This window comes from Phodopus roborovskii, unplaced genomic scaffold (assembly GCF_943737965.1).
Source record: "Phodopus roborovskii unplaced genomic scaffold, PHOROB, whole genome shotgun sequence".
NCBI lineage: Eukaryota > Metazoa > Chordata > Mammalia > Rodentia > Cricetidae > Phodopus > Phodopus roborovskii.
Genome location: NW_026126651.1, coordinates 3,677,162 through 3,703,041, shown reverse-complemented (window position 1 = coordinate 3,703,041; position 25,880 = coordinate 3,677,162). Strand labels below are relative to the sequence as shown.

The following is a 25,880-nucleotide window of genomic DNA, read 5'->3' as shown; positions in this document are numbered from 1 at the left end:
GACTTAGACAAGTCTTGTCTGTTAAAATACCTTTGTGTCTCTGCATTTGGTGCAGCCCTTTAACCTTTATAGTATTTGAATTACCTCTCATTGGGCTCTGGGAAAATCTGACCCATTTTTACTGACTCCACTAAAATTGTGGTTACGTACAAAATATCAAAATGAGCCTAGCTTAATTATCTTTTCTATCTTTACTTTTTTTCTTTAGTGATTTATCTGTTCATATTAGGAGATAGTTTGGGTTACATTTCTGGTGAAACACAAGAGAGATTGCATGGGAAATAAAGGTGCTACTGTCAAGGAAAATAACAACTTCACTGTTTTAGAAATGCTGAGGGGAAGGATAGTGTCCCTCTGACTCACTGGAACTGTTACATGCCACTAGGCTCATTGTAAGCGATCCCCTGCTGGAGTCTGTGCTGGACAATGAGCTTCAGAACCCGAGGCGTCTTCTTGCCTTTGTAGAGCGACACAGGGCTCTGAAGCTTCAATGGGAGTCACAGGCCACACAATAGGGTATAGGTAGAGTTACTTTGAGACCATATCTCACTTTCAGGGAAGTAGTGGGAGAGATTGTGTCTTGAGAAGGAGGCATTTTAGAGGTAACCCTTTTAAGATTTCAATTAGTTATTTAGATGTATGACTCATGGGCTTAGATGTATGATTGATTACATGCATGTTGACAGGGTATAAGATCCTGATTAGCTACAGAGAAAGGTATTGTTTTGCTGGGAATGAGGATAATTGTAAGAGAATTTGGGACTGAAAATGTTTCGGGTGTTTTTGATGTTTAGTCACAGAAGTTTAAAGAAACTCTGAACAGTGATGTTATAAACCAGGACAGAGTAAACAACAGTAATATCCTAATTCTTGCACTAAAAAACTCAGCCTATGACAAGGCGTCATAAATACAGATCATCTTCCTAATGCTTCATTTCAGATACTGAGAGAATGTCAAAGGAGTAAGTGAATCAAAATGAAACTGTGTCTTTTATTTGTGTATTTATTATATCTTTATGTATTTACTACTTTCCCAACAGTCTTTTCTAAGATTTTGGAGATGACCTCATTTTGTATTAAAAAAATAGAGCTAGATTATTTATTTAAAAGTAAATTTTTAAAAGAGATTAACAGTTTGAGAATAACTACAAAGGCTGCTGTGAAAAGTTTGAAAGAGTAAAACCCCAAAGATAGTATGTAACTTGCTCATTCTGAAATGCTCAGAAGAAATATCTAGGGTGCCATATGCATGTAACGATTTGTCTCTTGCAAACACCCTTATGTTTACTGTGATTTGTTATACTTTTTTTGGTCATTTTATGCATGTACTGATTTGTAGCCAGAGCTGGTTAGGGTGAAGTAGACTCTAACTGAAATGATTTCACTATGGGAAACAAAGGTGAAATAATTTTATATCAGATAAATGACAACTTCAGTATACTTATTTTACTTAAGTAGCATCGGGTTTTTACAAATAATTCCTACAGGGGTTGGTGTTACGGCTCAATAAGACAGTGCCTGCCTACCATGTACATGGCTCTGAGGTTGTTTCCCAGCAGTCCATGTAGCAGTATGGTGGATGCGGTAACCTGTAACCCCAGACCTCGGGAGACGGGACTGCAGAATCAGAAGGTCAAGGTCACTCTCAATTATAAAGCATTTTGAGGCCATCTTGTGTTGGATTATGTGTGATTCTGCCCCCTGCCAACCCCCCCCCCAATAACTCAGGCAAAGATGATACACTTAAGGCCAACTTAAATATTGAAATACTTAAATATATTTAAGTGGTTAATACTTTAAAGTATTTATTATTTCAATCCTTTTTTTTTCCTATGATTCAAATAAAGGTTTGTGCTATGTGTGCAGTGACCAGGTTATGAAATAAACTTATTTTATTTATTACTTTTTATTGTACTATGCTTTAACACAGGATCTCTAACATGCTAGGCAGATTCTCTGCCACTCTTATTCTTGATGTATAGCGCTGAAGAACTTCTGCTCTAAAATGACTATAAATAAAACTCAATATCTAAAACAAAATCAGGGCGGTGCAGAGCAAGGAGAATATCATGGGAGAGGAGCAAAGGCCACCAGAGGCAGTGGTTCTTAGACAGTGCCTTCCACCCATGCACTCTGTCAGACTGTGTCTTGGTGGGAAGAGATCTTGGGGTTTGAAGACCAAGATTCTAGCCTAACCCTACTGTGATGGCATGGAGTCAGGATGCTGATGCTACTGGTCCCCTCTGATTTTGGTCTTCTGTGACTTTCAGAATTGCAGTGGAGATCCCTCTTCTCCTACCCTATGTTTCGTACTTTAAACACGAGTCCTTGAATGAGTTTGCCATCACCAACATAATGCATGCTGTGCTCAATCTTTTAGACATCTGTCTTACCAACAGTTCCCAAGTGTTTGCTACAAAGTGTGTGGATACTGTTAGTGCTCATCTTCAGCACTCAAATTCTGTAGAAGTCTCCAACTTAAAAAAAAAAAAAAAAAAAGACATCGGACACTAACATCTCTTTTAAGCACATTTTACTGTGTTTGCATAGAGGGGATTTATTTCTTGCCCCTGAAGCTGGCTCTTTTCAAATACATTGTTTTACACGAGCGAAACATTTATTGTTTGATTTTTCTCCTTGACCTTTGATTGCAGCTGTTTCCAAGTGGCTGGCAAAAAGTAAGAGAGTCAAACAAATAAAACAAATAATGTCTCCTGGGTTTAATAATTAATAATCTGATCCACCGGAAGCCCGTGGATGGGCCGTCTTACAATGCCGTGGCGGTGGCATTTTAAACTTTTTAGCCTGTATGAAAATCTCTTGCTCTCTTGTGCCCACACCAGGTGTGCGGAGTGGATAAATGATGTGCACTGCCCTGAGCCCCAAGGTCCGCAGTGGACCTGGCCTGTCTGATATGCATCAGTACAGCCAGTGGCTGGCCAGCAGACATGAAGCAAATTTGCTGCCGATGAAAGAAGACTTGGCCCTGTGGTTAACCAACCTATTAGGTAAGGTCATACGATAGCCCTTTGTGAGCAAAGATAACAGTGTCTTGTGTGTCTCACCTCGTCTCCTAGTGTCCTTCTCCCCAGCATGTGACAACACCTGGGAAAGAAAGGCCGTCTTTATTGGGATTTTTCATGTGGGAAACCAGAAGCCTGTGGAAATTTAAATGAATTTCCCAGTGCCTCTCGCATGTATCCCAGAACCCTGCGCTGGAATGGGGAAATCTGCGGTCAAGTTGCTTATACTGTTTCTGTGCTGGTCTGATTTATTTTTGACTCGTCGGTTTGCAGCTGGCCACTTTGACCTGTGCTGCAGGCTCTAAACTGTCTCTAAAACTGTCTTTCTTGCCCTACTTTTACAGCACACCTTCCAAAACTGCTGAGAGCCTGAGCTCAGGCGGAATGTCTATGCTTTGTCCAAATGGGCCGACTAGCGCAATTTAGCTTTGAACTGAATTCTGTTTTCTTTTTAGTGTGCCTGCCTGGTAATGGTGCCTTTTCTTTTAATGTCTGGGGGATTCTAAGGGTGAAAGAACAACAATGGAGGGCATAGGGTATAGATTTGTTCATTTAAAGGTTGCTACACACTCAGTCGCAGCATCACCGGTAACAGATTTCTCCCGAGAAGAGTGAGTCACATCTTTAGGTAGGCGCTTACAGAGTTCTCAGGGTGTAAGATTTGACTGTTGAATAAGGAGCTCGTGTGGCGCTCTGTGGTTGGCAGTGTGGAGCCACCTACACCGTTTATCACTGACGCAACCCTGCAAGGTTTAGGCTTCACCTTCTAGCTAGGAAGGCAGAGCTTGCACACCTCTGGATGAATTTCTAGCAAAGATTGGGAACCCGTTAGCCTTTCGTAGCGTTTTCTTGGTTGCTCTGGCTTTTATACTTAGTTGCATCTTTTAAAAAGGTATTTGTCTGCGAGAGGTACTTACTTTTTTCTTTATCATAAGCACTGCATTTTGACCAACTGTATAGTTTAGCCAGAATTACCAAATGTGGGTATAGACAGTGTGCCCCTCAGAAAGGTTTTTCAGGGCCCCTCCCCTCGGCAGTGCCCTCTACCCCACCGTGGGGCTATCCGTAACACGAGCAAGAGACTTGCACTTGGTAGTAATTCACTCAAGCCAAGAAGGAACGTTTACCTTCATCGAACTGTAGAAGTAGTTGCTCCCCTTGCTTTTGCCCTCCCAAGGCACACCAATGACTGTGAAGTTAGTCATTTATTAACTCTCAGCCATCTGCTACAGATAAGATTTGTCACTGGAATTGCGATGCAGAAATTCAGAACATGGCTCTAGCAAATCTGTTGATGCTTGCACTCCAGGTGCCTTCTCCTGGCCCTGAACTCTGTGCATTTTGGGAGATATCCATTATATCTGTTTCGCAAGTCGCTGTGAGAGGAAATATTGAAAATATACACGGTACTTAGCATAGTTTCTGGATGATAGTTAATACCATACAAGTTAGTGTTCCATTTATGAAGTTCAGTGAAATTGTTGATTTTTTTTTTTCATGAGACTTGTTAGAGGCTAAATCTTTTACTGCTATGAAGAAGGTAATTAATGAGTTGTAATTGATAGTGTGATCAACAAGGGGCCATAGAGATATCAGGACAGAAGGAAAGGATGAGTGGGTACAGCGTAGCCTGATTTCACGGGCATGACCCAGTGTTGGGTGACTAGGTCATCAAGGGGTTCTGTTTAATCGGTATGATCATTCTCAGAGTGGTTTTATCAGTCTGAGCATTCCAACACTGAACAGAGTCAGTGTGTGTAATGGAAAGATCCTTGGATCAGGAATCAGGAGAGCTGGCTCCTCTCTGGGCATCAGGAGACCTGGCTTCAGCTTCTGGCTGTTCCACTGGTAGGAACCATGCCCGAAGTCAGTCACTCAGATATCTGTTCCAGGTTTGCTGTCCTCAACCGTAAATGAAGGAGTTGGAGGGGATGCTTTGTAATATCCTTTCCAGTTCCCCAAATCTAAGTGTCTAAGAAATCCGAGTCTGGGGATTTGGTTTGGGTCAGTTTAGGCCAAAAATAAGCATAAATAAGTAAAAGAATTATAAATGGATGAATATTCAAAGAATAAGATTATCTTGTTAAATATTTGCTAGCAGTTGTAGCAAATGAAAGTGATGGTTTATGAAGCTTTCCAGACAAAGGATTCCTGCAGGGATAAAAACCATAGTTATTGAATACACCTTTGAGTAGACTGGAGTTCTTCTGAGGTAGACAGAGACTAGACCTCAAGGCAGCATGTTCATGATCATTTGAAAGGTGTCTAAACACTAGAGACTGTTTAAAATGGTAAAAACATCTGGAGATGTTTTGTGTAATAATGAGAGAAGAGCAGATGAATGGCTTTGCTGGAAGATGACTTTCTCACACATAGTAGCTACCCTTAGTGTGCACTCTTAGAAATGCAAATGTAAAATGATTTATTATTGCAGCTGGAGTGCTCAGTGAATTAGCACACTAACGGCCCTTGCAGAGGACCTGGGCTTGGTTCTCAGCACTCACACAATCTGTAACTCCAGTTCCATTGGATATTGTCCTCTCTTGGCCTCTGTGAGCACTGCATATGGGACACATAAACTCACACAAGCACACACATATGCACAGATAAAAATGATAAATCTTTAAAAATTATCTTTTTTGCCAGTTGAGAAATATTCACATATCTCACTCCGTAGTTCTCTCCCCCCTCTCTCTCTATATGTGTGTGTGTGAGTGTGAGTGTGTGTGAGTGTGTCTGTGTGTGTGAGTGTGTGTGAGTGTGTGTGCATGTGTGTGAGTGTGGGTCTGTGTGTCTGTGTGTGTGAGTGTGTCTGTGTGTGAGTGTGTCTCTGTGTGTGAGTGTGAGTGTGTGAGTGTGCCTGTGTGTGAGAGTGTGAGTGTGTGTGAGTGTGTATGTGTGTGTGGGTGTGTCTGCATGTGTGAGTGTGTGAGTGTGTCTGTGTGAGTGTGTGTGCGTGTGTGTGAGTGCGTGTGTGTGAGTGTGTGTGTGTGAGTGTGTGTGTCTGTGTGTGTGTCTGTGTGTATGTGTGTCTGTCTGTCTGTCTGTCTGTCTCTAGCTCTCAGGTTTGGCTTTATGTACTTGGAACCTAGAGCTGTCCTGGTGATGGTCTCCAAGTTGGTCCTGTTTCCATATAAAGCACCAAATTCTTTAGTGAGACAGAAATGTAAAGGTTTTAGATGTTTGCTCTCTTGTGGCCATACATGTATAGAATTTTCCTGACCCCATTTTAGGATACTTGTTTAAAATGTAACTTTCAAAAGAAGCTGTCAAAGGAGAGACATTGATTAAACTTGGATGTTTCTGATCCCATATTAGCTGTCAGTTGGAGATGGATATTTTTTTAAGGGACAATTTATTTTAAGATTTTTTTTTTTTAATTTTTTGAGACAGGGTTTCTCCATGTAGCTTTGTAAACCAGGCTAGCCTCAAACTCACAGAGATCTGCCTACCTCTGCCTTCTGAGTGAATGCTGGGTTAAAGGTGTGTGCCACCGCAGCCTGTCTTAAGATGTTCTGAAGACCAAAATTAGTTTGATGGATAAGAGAATGCTTGTTTTCCTGATTGACCAATATTCACATTCATGTCTCCAATGTGACATGTGATATTGTAATTTTTTTTTCAGGCACTGTAATCTTGCTTAATCAGTAGCAAAAATAAATTGTAGATTTCTAGGTAGAGATAAAGATACAATAGTAAACTGTACTCAGCCTCAGTTTATGAATTAACACTGCGTTTCCTGTGGGATGTATGCTAGTAGAAGTGAGCAGCATGTCTCATGAGAAGGTCACCATGGATTTTTCCCCCACCTTCTCACATGACCTTGGGTATCTTACAGGAAATACTCTCTGTAGCTCTACTGCATTTCCTGATAGTAGTTAGGGCCGTGACTAGTTTTATGATAAACATTTAGAAAAGCCAGAGCTGGGTCCTGAAGACCCTACCGTCTCCAATAAGAATGTGTCCTTGGCTGCACCACACATGGTGGCTCTTGTTACCCTTTACTGACTGGTCTCACCTACATTAAGCACACATGTTCTGTCTGTACTGTATGTAGGCTGTTGATTCTGTCCCTTTTACTCATGAACCATGTATCACTCACCCATTATCTATGTCTCTACATTGTACCATGATACCAAAAGCTTACACCAGCAAATCTTGAGGAGATTTTTAACTATTGCTTTGAGCATTTCTTGAGAGTTAGTAATGAAGAGCCCTGGGTGATAGCAGTCATCCATGATGTAAAATTAAGCAGGTATGACTCTGATTGGTAGCAGACTTCTCAGGATTGGATTGGTCTCATTTTGAGATAAATGTACTAAGAAATGGCTCAACTTACTTGAGTTTTACATATTTTAGGTGATAATTTTTTCTGTTTTATATTAGTTTTGTTCCATGATACTAAGGGAAATTACTAGTACTGTATTTTTAAGAAAGACTTACTTGCTAAAAAAAAGAGTTGCATCAAGACTTATTTGCATCAAAAATGGTTGGCTTTTTTTTTTTTTTATATTACTGGCTTTAAGTCTTCAGGATGAAGACTTACGTATTTATATCTACCTAGGGATTTTGAGTAATTTCAAAGTTACCCCAAAAGCTGTTATGCTGAATTATTTTACTTATATTTAGAAAATGTATTAGTAGTTGATACTATGGCAAGTTCCCCTTCTTTGACTTTTCTGCATGCATGGAAAAGAGAGTTGAGTGATATGTGTTTCAGTTTTTCAGTCATTTCTAAATCTCAGGAAACACCTATGTGTTGAAGCGAATGCTACAGATGCAGCTGCTGTTCAGTAAGCTGGGGACAGGAGACCCTTCCTTCTGCAGAGCAACTTTTCCTTGGGTTCTTGTCTTCCAATATCCTCATGCTCTGGGTGTAAGTCAATCAATAACAAGTCCATCTCACACTCACACTGTTGAAACCATCAAGTCGTTTGAGACACGGTGCTAAGCAAAAAAAAAAAAAAAAAAAAAAAAAAAAAACCAACACCAACAAAAAAAAAACAATGAGTAATTTGTATTGCACTAGAAAATGAGTCATCTTTGAGTTCTCTGCTATTAAAGTAATAGTAGAGGTTGGAGGTACAGAGGGTTGGAGGGGAGTTTGGTACTGTAGCTAGCGTAGAGGTTGGAGGCACAGAGGGTTGGAGGGGAGTTTGGTACTGTAGCGTAGAGGTTGGAGGCACAGAGGGTTGGAGGGGAGTTTGGTACTGTAGCATCAAGATTATTTTGGGACATTGAAACTGGACTGTGCCAGCTTTCTTCTGCAGGGTTCCAAAGCAGACATTAGAGCATGGCTGAGCAACCTTCTCTGCCATGCTTCAGGCTCCCTGTTCATTTCACGGGCCATTATCTTCAGCTCCAAGACCTTTCTGATGTGTTTTGCTTTTCCCCAAAAAGCCTTCTGTGATGTTTCTGTGTAAGGAAAGCAAACAATAACAACTTCATTTGGGAAGATGCTCTGCTGGAGGACATAATCGCTGTATGTTCAGTAAATATTGAAGTTGTCCAGCCAGATGGCTGAGAGTGTAGACTTTGAACCTGGAAGGCCTCAGCCAAAGGCTGAATTCCTCTATGTGATAACTCTAGGTGATAACTGTATGGATTTGTTTTTTTTTCTTTTGCTTTTTTCTTTTTTTTTTAAATAAAAGGGGTATGTGTGGGGGGGAGGTGTAAATAGTAACATGTGCTCTGTTGTACAGTGAACACACCTGCCTGACCCATTGTGTCCAAATGCCAAAAGTGAGTATTAGATACAGTCTCTTCTTTGGGAATCTACTACTGCTAATTTTGGGGGGTAAAACACATCTCATCTTCCTCCAGTAGAAGATAAAGGGATGCTTGCCCCCACCCTCATATAGCGCCAAACTAAAGCATTTCGTGGATTGATAGCCAGTCTTTCAGGAAACCATGGCATTTCTCTGGAAGCTATTGCGTATTGGATGTACATGAGCACTCATGTTACCCAAGCCCTCCCTAAAAATGCTGAGGCTGATGCTAATTTCCTTCCTTCAGTCCCGTGCTATAAGGGGAAGTGTCCAACCACGGTGCTCAGCAGACGCCTTGATCGCTATCTACCAGCCAGCTGCCAGTCACTAGAGAAAGGCTGTGAAGACAGAGTTCACTGCTGCAGATGCAGAAAAATAATAATATGACTTCAAGGGCAGGGTATCTTAGATTGACCGTCAAGCCCATGGCATGTGTGGCTGAAGCGTCTGGTACTCCAGGATGTTTCCGTGAATGCTGTCTATCTCTCTTGACTCTCTGAATGTGCTTTGACATGGGAGGGGTAGGGATGAGGATGTGGCAATGCTCCGCCTGCAGAGACGCCTCGTACGGTGTTTATAACGTGATAACGAGAGTCACTGATCACAGCAAGATGAAGAGGACCATTAATTCCATGTTCATTTTACTCACAGAATTGTAATTCGGTCTTCACAGCCTGCTTTTATGGATTTGTTAAGGGCAAACCCAACTGGCATTGTGTTATGCGTGCCTTGTCCTTAAACACCATTAGTGGTATGTGTGGAATATGAGTGAAGTCGTGTGCCATTCCATAAAAGCATTATAACTGGCTTCGTACCATACAGCACGTTGGAAATATATATTTAATGACTCTTAAGAGTTGGATGGAAAATATATTATTACATGTAAAGGATTTTTAAAATAGAACTTTTCAGCCTTGCATTTTTCCTTCATTTGAGGCGGCCCATTCAACTATAAAGTATATAACAGTCTCTGTTTTAGCCAAAAAAAAAAAAAAAAAAAAAAAAAAAAACCACCTTTCTAAGCCATAAAATACACAGAATTGAAAGCTGACACCTAATATATTCTTCATTGGATGCAGATGTTCAGCATAAAGTTTTTTTTTTTTCAAGTTCATAGAGAGCAGGACAATGGACACTTGTGAGTTCCAAAGCAAATCAAGTGAAAAGTATAACTCTGGGCAAATTTCTGATGATTCCTTAATGAAAACTATTTTTCATTATTAAAAATTCTTTTCAATTATTGTAATCCTCTCATCGCTTGAAAACATGAGGAAGGATCTCTCAAGTGCTGTGGAGTTTCACTAAGTGAGAAGACATCAAGCTCCCTTCCAGAGGCAGAGTAACTTCTAAGCAATTTAGAAAAGAATCATTCAACAAAATCAGTTAAGAACTTGGTGTAAGGTTTGCTCATCTTGCTATTTAAACTCATCTCAATAAACTGACAATTTATTTTAGACAACTATTTCTGGTACTTATGTGCCATGCCTGTTTGCAAGATAACTTTCTCCTCATTGGACCAGTATTGGGAGCATAGCATACAATCTGTTCTGCTCAGATTTTATGTCTCAAGACTCCGGTATTCATTTCTGAGTTGACTACACTCCGTGCAATTCTGAAATAAGAGCAGCCTGCACGGTGAGCCTCTGTGGCCAGCACTCTGAGCACTGCCGCCTGCAGAAGTCATTATCTTAACCAGAGGCTAAAAAGTGAACTATCCAGCAGGGAGAAAGAGAATGTAAGAACTGCCCCCTCTCCCTCTTATGTACCCCTGTCTACATTGCATAAAAGTCATTTTAAACAGATGTTTCTTAAAAATTCAGATAGTGGATACTGTCAGTCTAAATCAGTAGTTTACCTGTGACTCGTCTGGGCTATATTTACATGCCTATGGAGTTGCATAACCTTCATTTCTCTTAAGATAAGAAAATAGGTCTGTGTTCACCCCAGTGTTTTGTCAAGATTTATCTAGAACTTTTATTTGATAATTTACACCCTTGCTGATTGCGTTTACCCAGTGTCCATCACGTAAGCACATGGTGCTTACCTCTGTAGGAGATTTCGTTTTTAAAGTGCATGTATTTGTAGACAAGGTCTTGGCCCTAAACTAGTCCTGCTCCCCACGCCCCTTGAGTACTGCAGTTATAACTGTGTGCATCAGAGCTCAGAGCAGGACTCGGGGCGTTGTATGTGCCAAGCAAGCACTGTACCAACCAAGCTACATCCCAGTACTGTAGGAGATTTAAAAAGACACGTCTCAAGTGATTTGCACCATATTCACGAAAGTAGAGCTTTATACAAAACGTATTTGCAAAAGGAGAAATATGTTGGATATACACCCAGAACACAAAAGCTATTTGTGAGAATGACCATACAGAAGAGAGCAGTGAGCTCCGGTAAATCACTTCTGGGAAGCAGTATAAGGGAAGATGGAATTCAGCCAGAGAGAGAGCAGGGCACTGAAGGCATGCAAGGAAAAAGTAGAAAGTCTGTGTGGTGCCTGATCAAGGCATATGTGGACCGCAGACAGATAAAAGCATTTGATTACAGAGGCGGTTGGAGGCATCAATGGAGGCCATTGGTTTGGGATTCATTGCATAGATATTTTTTGCAAGATAGAGCTGGGATGAAGAGCATTAGTAAGGGTGCCTGAATGAATACTAGATCAGGAAAGATGGTGTGTACCACTAAAAAGTGTGCAGGTCTAGGAAACAGCCCCCATTCTGGTGGCGTTTAGGTCAGTCATCAAACCATGATGGCATGGGCAAAAGAGACAGCTTGAAACAACAGGACTTGTGACTTTCAAGTTGTAGGGGAAAAAAAAACCCTGGAAATGAGGACTCAAGCAAAGGAGGGGGCTTGGGAAAGATGAGCTGTGACAGCTACAGCTGGTGGTTCCATTTACATGGTTGGGGGGGATCAGGGAGCTAAAGGGTTTGGATTCCTTGGGATACGATAAAGATGTTCTGAAATTACAGTGATGACTACATTTCTGAATATATGCACAGTATTTGAATTATGTACATTAAAGGGGCAATTGATAAAAGACACGGAATAGATCTCAGTAAAGTCATCTCAAAATGAAAGGGGAAAAGGGGAAAAAAATACACCGTGGGGATCACCTCAGGGAAGGAAATGACTGACTGAGTCAAGTGTGGAGATACTGGTTTAAGGACCATAAGCTCTTAAGAGCTGTGGTGGCCCTGTGAGACTCTGCCGGGAGGGAGGAGCAGAGCTGAGCTCTGCAATTGCCATCTCAAGGCAGAGTTCAGAGGGGAATGCTCAAATGGTTTTTATCTTTTTACTTAGGATTTATTTCTTGCAACAATATTACCTGAAACTCAATCAAGGATAATGTATTAGTGCAGTTTAGAAATGAGGTTCAGTATAGTTTAGATGAAGTTTAGTAGCCTTTCTATTGGAGTTATCTGTGATGGTTTATTTATATACTGTTGTTCTGTTTAAAAAGAATGAAAGAGTTTTTTTGTTTTCGTTTTTTAGTTTCTTTTATTCGTGTGTGTGTGTGTTTGTGTGTGTGAGTGTGTGTACATGCCTGTGTGGTGTTTGCTTAAGTTATGGAGGGGTCAGAGATCCAACTAGATGTCTTCCTTCGTTGCCCTCCACCTTCATTTTAGACAGGGTTCCTCACTGAACCTGGAGCTTATAGGTTCAGCTAAACTAGAGCTAGCAAACCCCAGAGAAGGCGAGCCTCTTATCTCTGCCTCCTCAATGCCTGTACCCAGCTTTCTTTTTTCACACACCCCCTCCCCGTGTGTGTGCGTGCGTGCATGTGTGTGCGTGCGTGTGTGTGCATGCGAGTGTGCATGCATGAGTGTGCGTGCGTGTGCGTGCGTGCGAGTGTGCGTGCATGAGTGTGCGTGTGTGCGTGTGCGTGCATGCGAGTGTGCATGCATGAGTGTGCGTGCGTGCGTGTGTGTGCGCGTGTGTGCGAGTGTGCGTGCATGAGTGTGTGTGCGCGAGTGTGCATGCATGAGTGTGCGTGCGTGTGTGTGCGCGAGTGTGCATGCATGAGTGTGCGTGCGTGTGTGTGTGCGCGAGTGTGCATGCATGAGTGTGTGTGTGTGTGCGCGCCGGCGTGAGTGTCCTTCCTCTCGTTCCTTCCTTGCTGGGGCTCTGAACTCAGGTCCTCATGCTTGCTTATCAAGAACTTTACAGCTGAGTCATCGCCTCAGCCCCTTTTGATTTTACTGATTGGTTGGTTGGTTGGTTGGTTGGTTGGTTGGTTGGTTGGTTGGTTGGTTGATTGATTGATGGTTAATTTTGAGACGGGGCCTCATGTATCCCAGGCTGCCTTCAACTTGAAATGTAGCCAAAGATGACTGTGAACGTCTGGTCCTCTTGCCTCTACCTCCACAAGCTTTGATTGCGGTGTGTGCCACCACGCATGATTTTTCTTCCATGCTGCTGGAGAGTGAACCTATTCATTAATGAGTGCTAGACAGGCACCATTGTGCTATTGTGTTGTAACTAGATATATCACGGATATGAAATACCAGTTCCGCTTTGCGGGTCAAAACCATTGAATGGGCTACCAAGGACGAGGAGGATTGAACAGATCAGAGAGACCCAACGTCTCTGCACGCTGACAGTCAACAGGCATTTAGTTCTAACTCGTTTTCCCTTGTCCTCTGTAAATACAGAGTTCCGCAGAAGGCTGGTTCTTTCAGTTCCATTGACTGGTTTTCATTTTGTCTGGTTGCTAAACGGTGGGAATCTCTTACCCAGGGTACCATTTGTCAGATTAGTATGAAAAACAATTTTTGTACAATTAGAATGAATATAAAATATTGAAATTCCAACTATGAAATGAAAACATAAAATGCTAAATAAATCGCTCTTATAGTCAGTCCCCATTTCAGGGAATTCACTGAGAATGAAGAGACGCACTTCCTAATGAAATAATGCTCTTTACTATGAATCTGATGTCCATGCTAGGGAAGGACTGTGCGTTTCTAATGCCTTTTTGTGTTATTTCAGGGAGAGAGATAACAGCAGAAACCTTCATGGAGAAGCTGGATAACGGTGCCTTGCTCTGTCAGCTTGCAGCAACTGTGCAGGAGAAATTCAAAGAGAGCATGGATGCCAACAAGCCTGCCAAGGTAAAGTTCCCAGGCCAGAGGCACTGCCGAGAGGCAGGTCGTCCTGTGTGGAGGGTCCCATGCAGAAGCAGTCCTGACAGGCAGGTCCCCACTGCAGCTCAGCTCTCTGTGCACACAGCACCTCTGAGAGCAGGTATGTATTTCCCCCATGACTTATGAATCGGGTTCAGTGTGAGAATTGGATGTGAACAAATACATCGAGATCTGTAGTAACAACAAAGTACAGTTTGTAATTAGGGAACATACAATCTCCCCTTTAATTATAGACACACCTCCAGTAAGTCTAATTAAATGAAAGCTTGGTGGAAAGGGATGCTGTTTCAAGAGAGCATTCTGTATAAACTAGCTTCATCTGAAATACTGTCAAGGAACAGTATAAATATAACTGCCGTTGGGCAATGGAGAAACAACACAAGAGGAAAGGTTTACTGAACAGGTCTTGTTTCCAAAAGCACTATGTCACACTGTGTTTGTTAAGGTCCAACGTTTGTCCGTAGTGAAAATAGATCCATAGGCGAGTTGGGGCACGCTAGTGTGTGTCTTACCACGCTAGTGCGTGTCTCACCATCCCAGCACTTGGAAAGTGGAAGCAGAAGGGATGTGCAGTTCATAGTCATCCTTAATGATATAGAGTTCAAGGCCAGCCTGGGCTACATGAGACCACATCTCAAAGAGAGGCAGGGGGACAAGAGAGGGAAGAAGGGGACAGAGAGAGACGGAGATTGCCTAAGACGATACAACATTTTGTTGCTGTTCAATCTAAGTTTATGTTAAATGATAATGAATTTACTAAAACCTATGAGTTAGGACTACATTGGATATTTCCCAGAGGGAGACAGGCCTATTTAGTTTAGTTATGCGTATTTAATAATTGTGCTATAGCATTATATCTATTCTGTGTTTGTGTGGATGCACTGTGTGCCTGCATGTGTTCATGTATGTATGTGTATGAGTCTCTGTATGTGTTTGTGCACGTGTATGAGTGTGTGTGGGGGTGTGGGTGTGGCTGTGTATGAGTGTGTATGTATGTGTGTGTCAATGTGTGTGTCTGTATGTTTCTATCTGCCTATATGTGTGTGTTTGTGTATATCTATATGATTGTGTGTGTATGTCTGTGTATATGTGTGTGTTATATGTCCTTTGTATGCTGTATATATGTGTGTTTGTGGATGTATGAGTGCTGTGTATATGTGTTACATGTCTGTATGTTTGTGTGTTTGTATGTAATGTGTGCATATATGTGTATGTCATTATGTGTGTCTGTATGTATATGTGTGTATGTGTAATGTATATATCTTTGTGTATATATGTGTGTTTATGTGTACATGCATGTATAACATATGTCAGTGTATGCATGTAGGTATTTTTGTATATCTGTGTGCTGTGTGTGTGTGTGTGTATGTGTGTGTGTGTGTGTGTTAACTATCCTACATTTCATATTGAATTTAGGAACAGTGATAGTAATTGAGCTTGTCAGCTTTTCCTCTGAATTAATTAATGGCATCGTATTCAGGAAGCCTCTGTAACTTCTTCTAGTAGTTTCAATTTCATCTTCTCTTTTTCCTAGTATTATTTTACTTCTCTTTATTGATGGTTCATTTGGGAGTTTTACAGCTGGGTAGATATGTTTGAGCAAGTGTGGGAAATCTGCTACATTCAGTTTTTCATGTTAGGAGTTATTCAATGCTCACAATATTTGAAAGCAAGTTTGGATATATGATAAACAGTTTATAGAAAATGCTTTAGATGTAGAATCTTTCATGCCTGCTTTGGATTGGTGAGACACTCCAGTTAGGAAGAAACTGGATTCTGTACTTCCCTCTAAGAGCAGTTATACGTTCAGTGTAGAACCAGCTTCTTTCTGTAAGGTGTTAAAAGTTTGGCCTTTGTTGGCTAGGCAACCTCCTCACATAGTAAGGTTGCCATAGAGTTAACAGAATTATATGGTAGATGTGCATATGTGTGTGGTGTCCACAGTGTGTGTTAACATGGTCACATGTGGGTACATTTATGCCTGTATTCTTCGATGGCTTCCTGCCTTATGTATTGAGGGTGTGTTTCTCACTTGAACTCAGAGGTCCCCTCAGTTAAGCTAGTATAGCTAGGCAGCTTGACCTGGAATGTCTGACTCCCAGGATCTGGATTACAGATAAATTATAATGCCCACATTGATGGATGGGAGATGTCGTTCGGTAAAGATGTTTCTCATATTGGTTAATGAATAAAGCACTGTTGGCCAATAGGAAAGCAAGATAGGCGGGACTAGGAGACAAGGAGGAGAGAGGAAGTAGTATGGAGGAGTCAAGATGGAGAGACCCGAGAGAACAGAGGTCCGGGCCCTCTCTCCGGTAAGATGAGACCACGTAGAAATACTTAGATTAATAGAAATGGATTACTGTTTAAGACAGAGCTAGCCAATAAGAAACAAGTAACTGGCAAACAGCATAATATCTAATACAGCGTCTCTGTGTGTTATTTGGGGCAGGTGCGGCGGTGGGGCCAGGGCAGCAGGAAAAACCTACTCCTAATAATTGATACTGGTGTTCAAAGTCAGACCCTCATGCTTGTACTGAGTTTTGCCCACTGAACCATCTTCCAGGTCCTCTAACGTCCTGCTAGGATGAGGAAACAAATGGCAAGCCCATGCTTTGTCGGTTACATTGTAAGATTTCTGACTTTAGTTCTGTAAAGAGGATGATCCTGCAATCCTGGTCCAGACAGTCTTTCTGTGTATATTTATTGTGCTCCTTCTCACCAGTCACAATTCCGCTGATTTGTGTACGAGAATGGTGATGGTGTGTCATCACAGGGCAAGGCATTGAAAGGGTTCAGTCTCCTTTGCTCCCAGAATTCTTTGCCACTTATCACATTCATTTGAGAGTTGCTGCCTCAGACAGCAGCGTTTCTCCGACTTCAAAGGAAAATGAAATGATTACATGAGTATTTCAATATATGTGCCTTAATGTTCAATTTCATATTAAGTATATACCTACCTACTTATGTTGCATATTATAGAGAAGTCTTCTTACCAGTGGAGATAAGGACAGGTTAGAACAGAGTATAGGGACATATATAAAATACTATGATGATAGGGCCTGGAGAGATGGCTCAGTAGTTAAGAGCACTGGCTGCTCTTCCAGAGGACCTAGGTTCAGTTCCTAGCACCCACTTGGCAGCTCACAATTGTCTGTAACTCCAGGTGCAGATCTGTTACGTCTTCTGGCCTCTGAGGGCATTTGCATGCATATGGTGCACAAACATCCATGCAGGCGCAAAACATCCATATGCATAAAACAAGTAATAAGTAAATTCTAAAACATAATCTGTGCAAATGTGTCATATAGAAAGATGGCATCTCAGTGGCTCAAGGTTAGAGTATTCCATGGCAGAAACTCAGCATCCATCAGGGAGCGGCTGGAAGGTGGGGACATTTGCATGCTGTTCTGTAATTCCCACACAGCTGCTGTCCTGGATGCTGAAACTGCAAGCATGTGTTCAAGCTTCTGCTTGAACCTACGATGCTCCGGAATGCATGTGTTTTTATCAAACCGTCTTGTTCTTATGCTTTAATGACTGACATCGCATGCTGAAATGTCTGAGGCCTCGTGTGTTACAGACCTGGAAGAAGTGTGAAGGATAATAAGAGCTCTGTGAAGCATATACATATGGAATTTGGGGTTTTCAATTTATAATAAATTTTCCACCCTAATAGATGATTAGAGTCATTGATTGGCGAGTGGAGAGTCTTGCTTTGCTGTGTGGCCTCTTCTGTGATTTAACCCCATTACTCTTTTATGCCATCGCTGAGTGTGTGAAGACATGAGGGGGAATCCTTCACAGCTCACGTGATGGGTAGTTTCAATTTGTCGTTCCCATGGGCACACCATGTTATCTAGTCTTGTACAAGTCGGAACTACTCCGGGGGCTAGAGAGGGGCCTGCACGTAAGAACACTGGCTGCTCTTCCAGAGCACTCTGTCCTAGCACTTACCCGGTGACTCACAACTGTCTCTTACTCCAGTTCTGGGTGGGGTTTTAATGCCCTCTCCTTGTTTTGCAGACACCAGACAAACATGTGGTACATATACATACATGTAGGCCAACACCCATACATATAACATAAACAAGAACTTATCAATGTGCTAGGAACTAAGAATTTTGACAGTTAATAGGAATATCCATTGCATCACACATTCAGAAAAAATCTAGCAAGATAGCCTGTGTGCACTGGAAGCTCTTGGTGCGTGCTTAGGTGAAGCCGTGTCTCTCCTGGTCCCCAGGGAGTTTCCTTCTTTCCCTAGAGCATGGTGAACAGTGTGACAGAACGTTAGATAAGTACTGGAAAGACCAAAGTGATGGTGTCGCCCCTTCACTCCTGGACGCAGATGGGGTCTCGCTTGGAGCTCAGCCGGGAGAGCAGACCTTCCCTCTGTTATTGTGATGGTATGGAACAACTTAGGGCATTGGCTTTTAACTTACCCCTAAAGGCCTTTGCTTCTAAAGCACACTTAGGTTTCCGGTGGCCCGGGCATTTTCACAGGCGGATTGGCCTGATCCCGTTCTCACTGATGGCCCTAGCCTGAGAGTTACACACACCCATGCATTCTCTCACTCTGAGACTCTCGGCTTGCATTAAGATTTAAGGAACTGGTCTCAATCACAGCTCTGTCCCTTCCATACGATCCTGCTCTTCACGTCTACAGCGGCCGCGTGTTTGAGCTCTTACCGGCAGCAGATAGGGCTTTCCCAGGGGTCTGCAGAATCCTAGGGTGTGCAGCTTCACCTCAGGAAGTGGGGCAGAAGGGCAGGAGGGCAGGCCTTGATTGCTCCTCACCGTGGAGTCATGTCACCAGCTGCCACACTCACATGCAGTTCAGGCTGCCATGCCTTTTCCCAACCACGGTGGACTGTATCTGTACATAAGCCATGAGCCAGAACTGTCCCCTCCCCCCTAGAGTGCTTCTTCTCAGTCACCTGCCTACAGCACAAGGGAAGCCACTAATGGGATGTTTTACTGAAAAGCACATCTTACTGAGTCCCCACCACGGAGTGACCTGTAACCTGAGCCCAGCTGAGACGTGCACTGTGCTCTGTCACATGACATTTTCAGGCGTTGACATTCTTCCTCCACTCTCACACCAACTAATGTCATTGAGTTTGTGCCGGCTTCAGTTCTACACGAGCATTAGCTGTCTAGGGAGAGCTTGCAGGACCCTCACGGGCTACTCCTGGAAGGACAGTGCACTCAGAACAGCTGGTTGTGCAGTCATAGTCCATTGCTCTTCTGAAGACTGTCAGTCCTGGACCCCGTTTGCAGGTACAGAAAGACTCTGCGGTGCTTGAGATGTTAAATGTGTATCGAGGTGCATTACTAGCTAGCCAGGAATTTCTGACTCTCTCTGTGAGATGAAACAATCCTTTCCTAGCCAGTGTTTTGACACCTGTGAGCTTGTCAGCTCTGGCCTAAAACGTAGGTTCTTAGGTCTGCCGCTAGCTAAGACCTAAGAGCCACAGTCCCAGGCAAGCCCAAAATAATGGGTGACCTCTTATTTGAATCAGGAGAGTGGCAGCCGTAAGCATGCCTCTAGCACCTCTCTGCTCCTGGAGACGGAGATCCGTGTCTTCCTGGCTGTGTCCTGCTCCACAGTAGACATGTCAGGACAAGGGTTACATACATGTAGAGGGTGAAGGTCACCTTGTAAGAGCCGGTTCTGTCCATCTACCATGTGGGTGTCAGCGATTGAACTCAGGTCATCAGAGGGATGATTTCAGGGTGATAGCGAGGGTCTGATCTGTGCTGTATGAGCCTGAACTGGCCAGGTACAACCGAAGAGCTCACAGTTTGTTCAAAGGCGAAAATGGAGGAGGAAATGGATGTTGTAGCGCTGATATCATCTGTTCATTTGGAGGATGCAAAGTCTGTCAGTACAGTGTTTCTCAGCTCCATGCAGTGATGACCAAGTGAGTGATGACAGCCAGTGCTGTGTACAGTTACTCAGTGCTGAGAATCCCTGGGAGGGTGGTTGCTGGAGGCTTGCCCAGTAGGTCCTTCGGAGACACTTTTGACCTGAAGTGGGGTTGCCATGACAGCAACTACGGACCTGCCCTTTCCACTGCTGTAGGGACCACAGAGATGAGATAATGTTGTTTTTTCCTACACCTTTTCCATAATTGATCCTGATTGCCCCATAAAATAGTGAGCGAGACAGGAGTATGAGAAGGTTGATTCTTTTGGGGGTCCTTAATTAGCCATCCACCCAAGCACCATTTAACAGCTAAGGTTAGAGCAGTTGGTGTGAAAATGGCAGGAAAGAGCCTGAGAATTCCCAAGCTCAGGTCAGCATGTGACAGCAGCTGTCAACTCTGAGAAGGTGTGATTTTATTGGCTAATGGTAGCTGACCAGGGGCTAAGGTAGCCTAGCTGGGTGTTCATTGTATCAAGCTTTAGCAATTCAGAATGCTATCAGCTGTAAATATTCTTTAGCTCTGACCTATATGTTGCATATATGTGATTTAAAATGTGATGGAGGGTTGGTTGATGGGGTCGCATTCCTGGTGAGGAGATTTCAGTACTTGTGACTGGTAATTAGAAATGCAGGTGCTGTGAAAATGCATGGAGCCAACACTCAGGACACTCATTATACAAAGCCCTCAAAGCTAAAGAAACGTTAATTCCGTGCAGGCAGAACTGTAACTGTGAGAAAGGGGGCATTGGATTTTGTGACTGAATTTAGGGAGGATGCTAAGGCAGAGTGGTGTCATTGGATATTATTTTACTTTGAGTGGATCTCACCTGCCATACTCAATCCATCTCCTCTCTTGTCAGATACACTGTTAGGTGTGCTATCAGTCTCCCCCAGAGAACAACCCTGTTAAATAAGAAAAAGGCAGTGTGTCCCACCCCAGGCCCTCTTTATTGTGAGAATGCTTCTAAAGAAGAGAGGAGTCTCAGCTATATTTTATGCTCACTGAGAGCCCCCTTCCCAGGGAAAGGGAGAGGAAAAGGTAGGTAGGGGCTGCCAACTGCAACATCTGCCCTAGAAACCCGCCTGGATTCTAGTGGATACGTGTTTGTGTGAATCAGCTGGGAAAAGACCAGTCTTATCACAAAGTCTAGTTTGATGGTGTAAATGACTTCCATCGAAAACATGTGGAACAGCAAATAAAACAAAGTAACACTTCAGAAAACTTAAAAATTCAAATACATTCTAAGTTGGAAAAAAGTTAAACACATAGAAGCTCACAGATGCATGTACACACACACACACACACACGAGCATACACTAGAAGCTCACAAATGCATGTACGCACACACGAGCATACACTAGAAGCTCACAAATGCATGTACGCACACACGAGCATACACTAGAAGTTCACAAATGCATGTACTCAGACATACACACAAGCATACACTAGGAGCTCACAAATGCATGTACACACACACACACACAGGTGCAGGCAGACAGACACATAGACCAGTACAAACACATACACTGCCCCGCAGAGACACATGGACACACACAGACACAAACATACATGCAGACACGTGAGCACATATATACACACACTTCATCTGTGTGACTTCCCAGCACTAGCAGAGTTTGCTCCTCAGCAGGAAATAAATCTACTGAATTTTTCCACAGTGACATCATCTCTCTACCATCAAACCCACTTCCTGCCTTAACCACATTCAGGCCCATTGGCAAGAGAATCCAGTGTTTCCATGATATTCGATAGCACTAATTTTAGTCATTGCTTTCAAGGCAGGAGAATGTAGAATACAGTGTCAAGAAAAATAACTCTCCCCATATGGAAAATGAGAAATTAATTGTTTGAAAATGAGCTGTTTCTAAACGCTTTGGAGAAATTCAAGGCATTTGAACAAATCAATAGTGACTTTGCAAGCTATTCTGTAAAAAAGAGGAACACTCAGGATTTTGAAATGGCAGCCTTTTATAAGGAGCTGAAAATTAAGGAAAAGAGGTATTTCTTCATTTACAAGTGTCTGAGGATTTCTGGGTAATTTAAAATGTGAGTGCTCATGCTATTTCTCTGTGTGTGGCCCAAGGAAAGTGCTCTGTTGCATCACAGAGCCGGCATAGTGTTTCAGATGAGGTAATTTACAGTGCAGAGCTTTCAGCCCTTCCCTGAGTTCTCTGGGGGCTGTTCTGTGAATGCAACCTTTGTTTCAGTCTGCAGTTTGGATATGCATTCTATATCATGCATGAAGCTGTCTGGGATGCGTTTTGTGCTGCCATCATTTCACTGGTCATGTCTAATTTCACACCAGCACAGCCTGTGTGTCTGCTAAATGTATTGCCATCGTTGCTGCACATTAAACTAAATAATAGAGTGACACACTGAAGCCGGGGGGTGGGGGTGGTCAAGAAAACTGGCTCAGTCATGACTGCTCATAGAGAATGACGCCCTCCAGGTGTAGAGAAAGAAAAGAACCTCATGCCGGGGCGACTGCGGGAAGTCTCGGGGTGTGCTCTGTGCCGAGTCTAGTGAGAGATGCTCAAGTCTTCCTTCCAGATCAGAAGTCCTTAGAGCTTCCTGCATCACCTTCCCGCCATGGGAGAAGAATCCAGATTCCCTTGGGATGACATTTCTAAATTCATGAAATAAAACATAATGTCACAAACAACACAAGCTAAACCAGCTTTATGGAAATAGGTCCTAATGGTGGAAGCCATTTTCACAACAACAAAAGTAATCATGGAGCCCAGCAGGGGCAACAAGCTCGCCTTCTGAAACCTGAACCTGACATTAGTTGACATGAACACTAAAGTTTTAAAGTTGAGCAGGGAGCCGTATTTTCAAATGTCTGCTATCTTTGCAAACAAATCCCATGTCTTCACTGGATGGGAAGGCACCTTTTCCCTGTTTACACTGGTCATGGGGGAACGGAAAGCTGTCATTAGAACTTCCTAAAATAAAGGCAGTTTTGCTCATCTCAAACTTAGGGACCTCCCGGTGCATCCTGAGAGTATGTCCATGATTCTCTTTGGTGGGGAGAGCTGTCAATAATATAAACCTCAGGCAGTGTTTTATAGAGTAAACGAGAATGGGGAGTCATGGGAGGAAAGTTAAATTTTTAAGTTTTACCTTTAAAGTAAGTGTGCAAATGCTTATATATGTATATGTGCACACATATTTATGCATATTATATATGTGTGTATATGTGTGTGCATGCATATATGTGAACATGTTTTTATACTCAGGTCCTCTCTATATATGATAAATAGCCTCTCACATCTGTGAATATATTCTGACATCTAAGAAAATCTGAAATCCGAGAGTCCTAAGCTTTCTGGGTAAAGGATATTCTTCATGCATATGTATGCATGCATGTGTATGTGCACATGCATGTGTGTGCATGTAAATATGCACATATGTATGCACACCCATGCATGAGCATGCATGTGTCAGTATGTGCATGGACAGAAGTATATGTATACACATAGATGAGTAAGTGTGTGTGCGTGTGCATCTGAGCACATGTGTGCCTGTGCATACGCATGCATTTGTGTGTGTGTGTGCAGAGTATACACGTGTAGATGTGTGCAAACATACACATGAGCTTGCTTGTGTGTGAGCACTAGTGCATAAGTATGTTCATGCATGCATGTGTGTGCACATGTGTAACTTTATTAATAGTAAATTACAAATGGGAAGCGAATTGCATGTTGTTCCATGTTCTCACGGTTGCCACTTTGAGGCCATTTGAGGCCCAGAGGACCGAGTGTACTCTCCTCACACTTAGTTCCCTGTGCTATAATCAAATCAAGCAAAAGTGTGTGAACTGGCTGTTCTGTCAGATGCTGATCTGACCATCAGGTAATTTAAAACTGAAGTCAGCCAACCTCACTTCTTTGATCAGAGTTCTCCAGTGGAGCCCTCAGTACCCAGAGGCAAGCCAAAATCTTTGCTGACCCTGGAGCCCTTCATGCTCTGATCCCCAGCCCCTTTGATCATATTTCCTGTTACCTCCTCTTTACTTCCCCTTGCTACACCAAGGTGGCCTTCCCTTTCTGTGAAATCATAAATGTTTTTCCAGTGGATCCTCTCTCTTCCTAAGGTTTCCCCGCTCAGGTGAATGAGACTTCCTCCTCACTCTCTCGTCATCCCTTGGACTAGGACTTCCTGACTGGTGAAGCTGTCACACAGTACCTTTCAAAGATGCTTGTAGCTGATAAGCACTTACGTACTAATTATGTACAAAATATTGATGAGTGGGAATACTAAAACAATACTCTATTTTTAAAGAACCTCTTGCTTAATTAAGTGAATAAAATATGAATATATGAAATGTACTCATCAATGCAAAATAAGGATGAACAGGTCATCTTTTTGCTGGTGATTTGTGTATTATAAGACTCAGTAAATTTTTCAGTGTATGTTGTATCCTGCAGGTTTTATGATAGGGATAGAGATTCCAACATTGTGTCGCCCTTGTAGTCTCGCAAAGGAAAAATCACAATAAGCTAATAAAGAGTGAATCTTAACTCATAAAAATTTCTGGAAAATGAAATTGACTTAAAGAGAAATACCCAATATAGTGTTGAAGAAAATATATTTTAGATTGTTCTGATGTATGAACAGAAATTAGGTAAGCAGAGGGAGCGTGGTGTTTCATTCAGGAGCCGTGGGGAAGGTCACGATGACTTCAAGACGGGGAACAGAGTGTGCGTCTGCATGCGATAGGGGAGCGGGTTGAGACAGGAGCTGAGGCTTCTGTGCTGCTGAAGCATTTTAAATACAAGTGTGACGAGATCTTGTTGTAAGTGGCATTGGCTGTGTGGAGAATGGACTGGAAGGAATAGTTTAGGCCAGGTGAGAATTAACAGCCACATTCTGTAAGGTTTTGACAGAGGAACTGGAATGTAGGTGGCTTCTACTTGACCCTGAGACCAGGTAGACATGCCACAGTCTGGATATGAGTTGTTTTATATATCTCCATCCAAGTCCATTTAAATGAAAACAAACATTTATAGACAATATTTGGGAATTTGGGCATTGTTCTTTCCAAACTACTTCCTGCTGGTAAGGGGCGCTGTCATGGGGGATTCTAAGAAGATGCAGAAATCCTGGCTGTAGTCTGCAAGGCTGCTTTGTCCAGCTGTTTTGAATGTAGGATCACCTGGTACTCTGTTTCAGGTGGTCTGGCTTGATCAAACCACATTAGTCTGGAAGGAATCCACAGCTTTTCATTTTCTGTGGAAACAAAAATAGAAATCCTTTTCCCCAGTAACTTGTCCTTGAACTTAAATTTTGGAGTCAAAGCATTTTTTTAATTTAATTTATTATTTTACATGTCAATCCCAGTTCCCTCTCCCTCCCTCCCTCCTTCTTTCCCTTTTACCCTCTCTGCCCTCTCACATGCCCCCTAACCACCCTCCCTTCCCATCCCCCCACCCAAATTCCATATGTAGGGGAATGCCATCCAGTTGGGGTCATGTAGATCTGATAGGTCATGTGACTAGGGCTTCTCTCCTGTCTCTAGATTAGGGCAGTTATCCCTCCATGGGGGATGTGTTCGCCAGGTCCTTTTGTGCACCAGGGATACATCCTGGTTCCACTGTCTGAGGACCCTTAGACTGCTCAATCCTTCTGGCTAAGACCTATATTCAGGGGGGCCTGAGTCAGTCCCATGCTGGCTTCCCAGCTATCAGTCTGGGGGGGGGGCGTTAGCTCCTCCTTGTTCAGGTAAGCTGTCTCTATGTGTTTCTGCCGCCTGGTCTTGTCCTAGTCTGGAGATGAGTTGTATAGTGTGGAAATCAAAGATTAGTCCAGTGTTTTGGGCTTGGAGAAACAAACGAATAAAGATGTCTTGGTTTGCAATGGAAAAGGGGGTGAATGTAAGACTGGGGACAGATCATAGGTTAGCATGCCCACCAAACCCTCCAGGGTGTCCCACAGGTACAGTCTGTGGCTGGCTCTCAATTCACAGATCTGTTCACCTTACCGAGG

At 42.8% G+C, this 25,880-nt stretch overlaps 1 protein-coding gene across 1 annotated transcript in view; it reads left to right on the top strand.

Moving 5' to 3' along the window:
- Positions 1 to 2,847: 2,847 nt before the first annotated feature.
- The window catches only part of Gas2 (growth arrest specific 2), a 98,381-nt gene continuing 75,348 nt past the window's right edge, over positions 2,848 to 25,880 (top strand). Inside the window, exons 1-2 of the mRNA XM_051174262.1 lie at positions 2,848 to 3,008; positions 13,787 to 13,908. Of these exons, the coding sequence (XP_051030219.1) occupies positions 2,861 to 3,008; positions 13,787 to 13,908 (270 nt within the window). The 5' untranslated portion in view covers positions 2,848 to 2,860. The remainder of the gene's footprint in view (positions 3,009 to 13,786; positions 13,909 to 25,880) is intronic.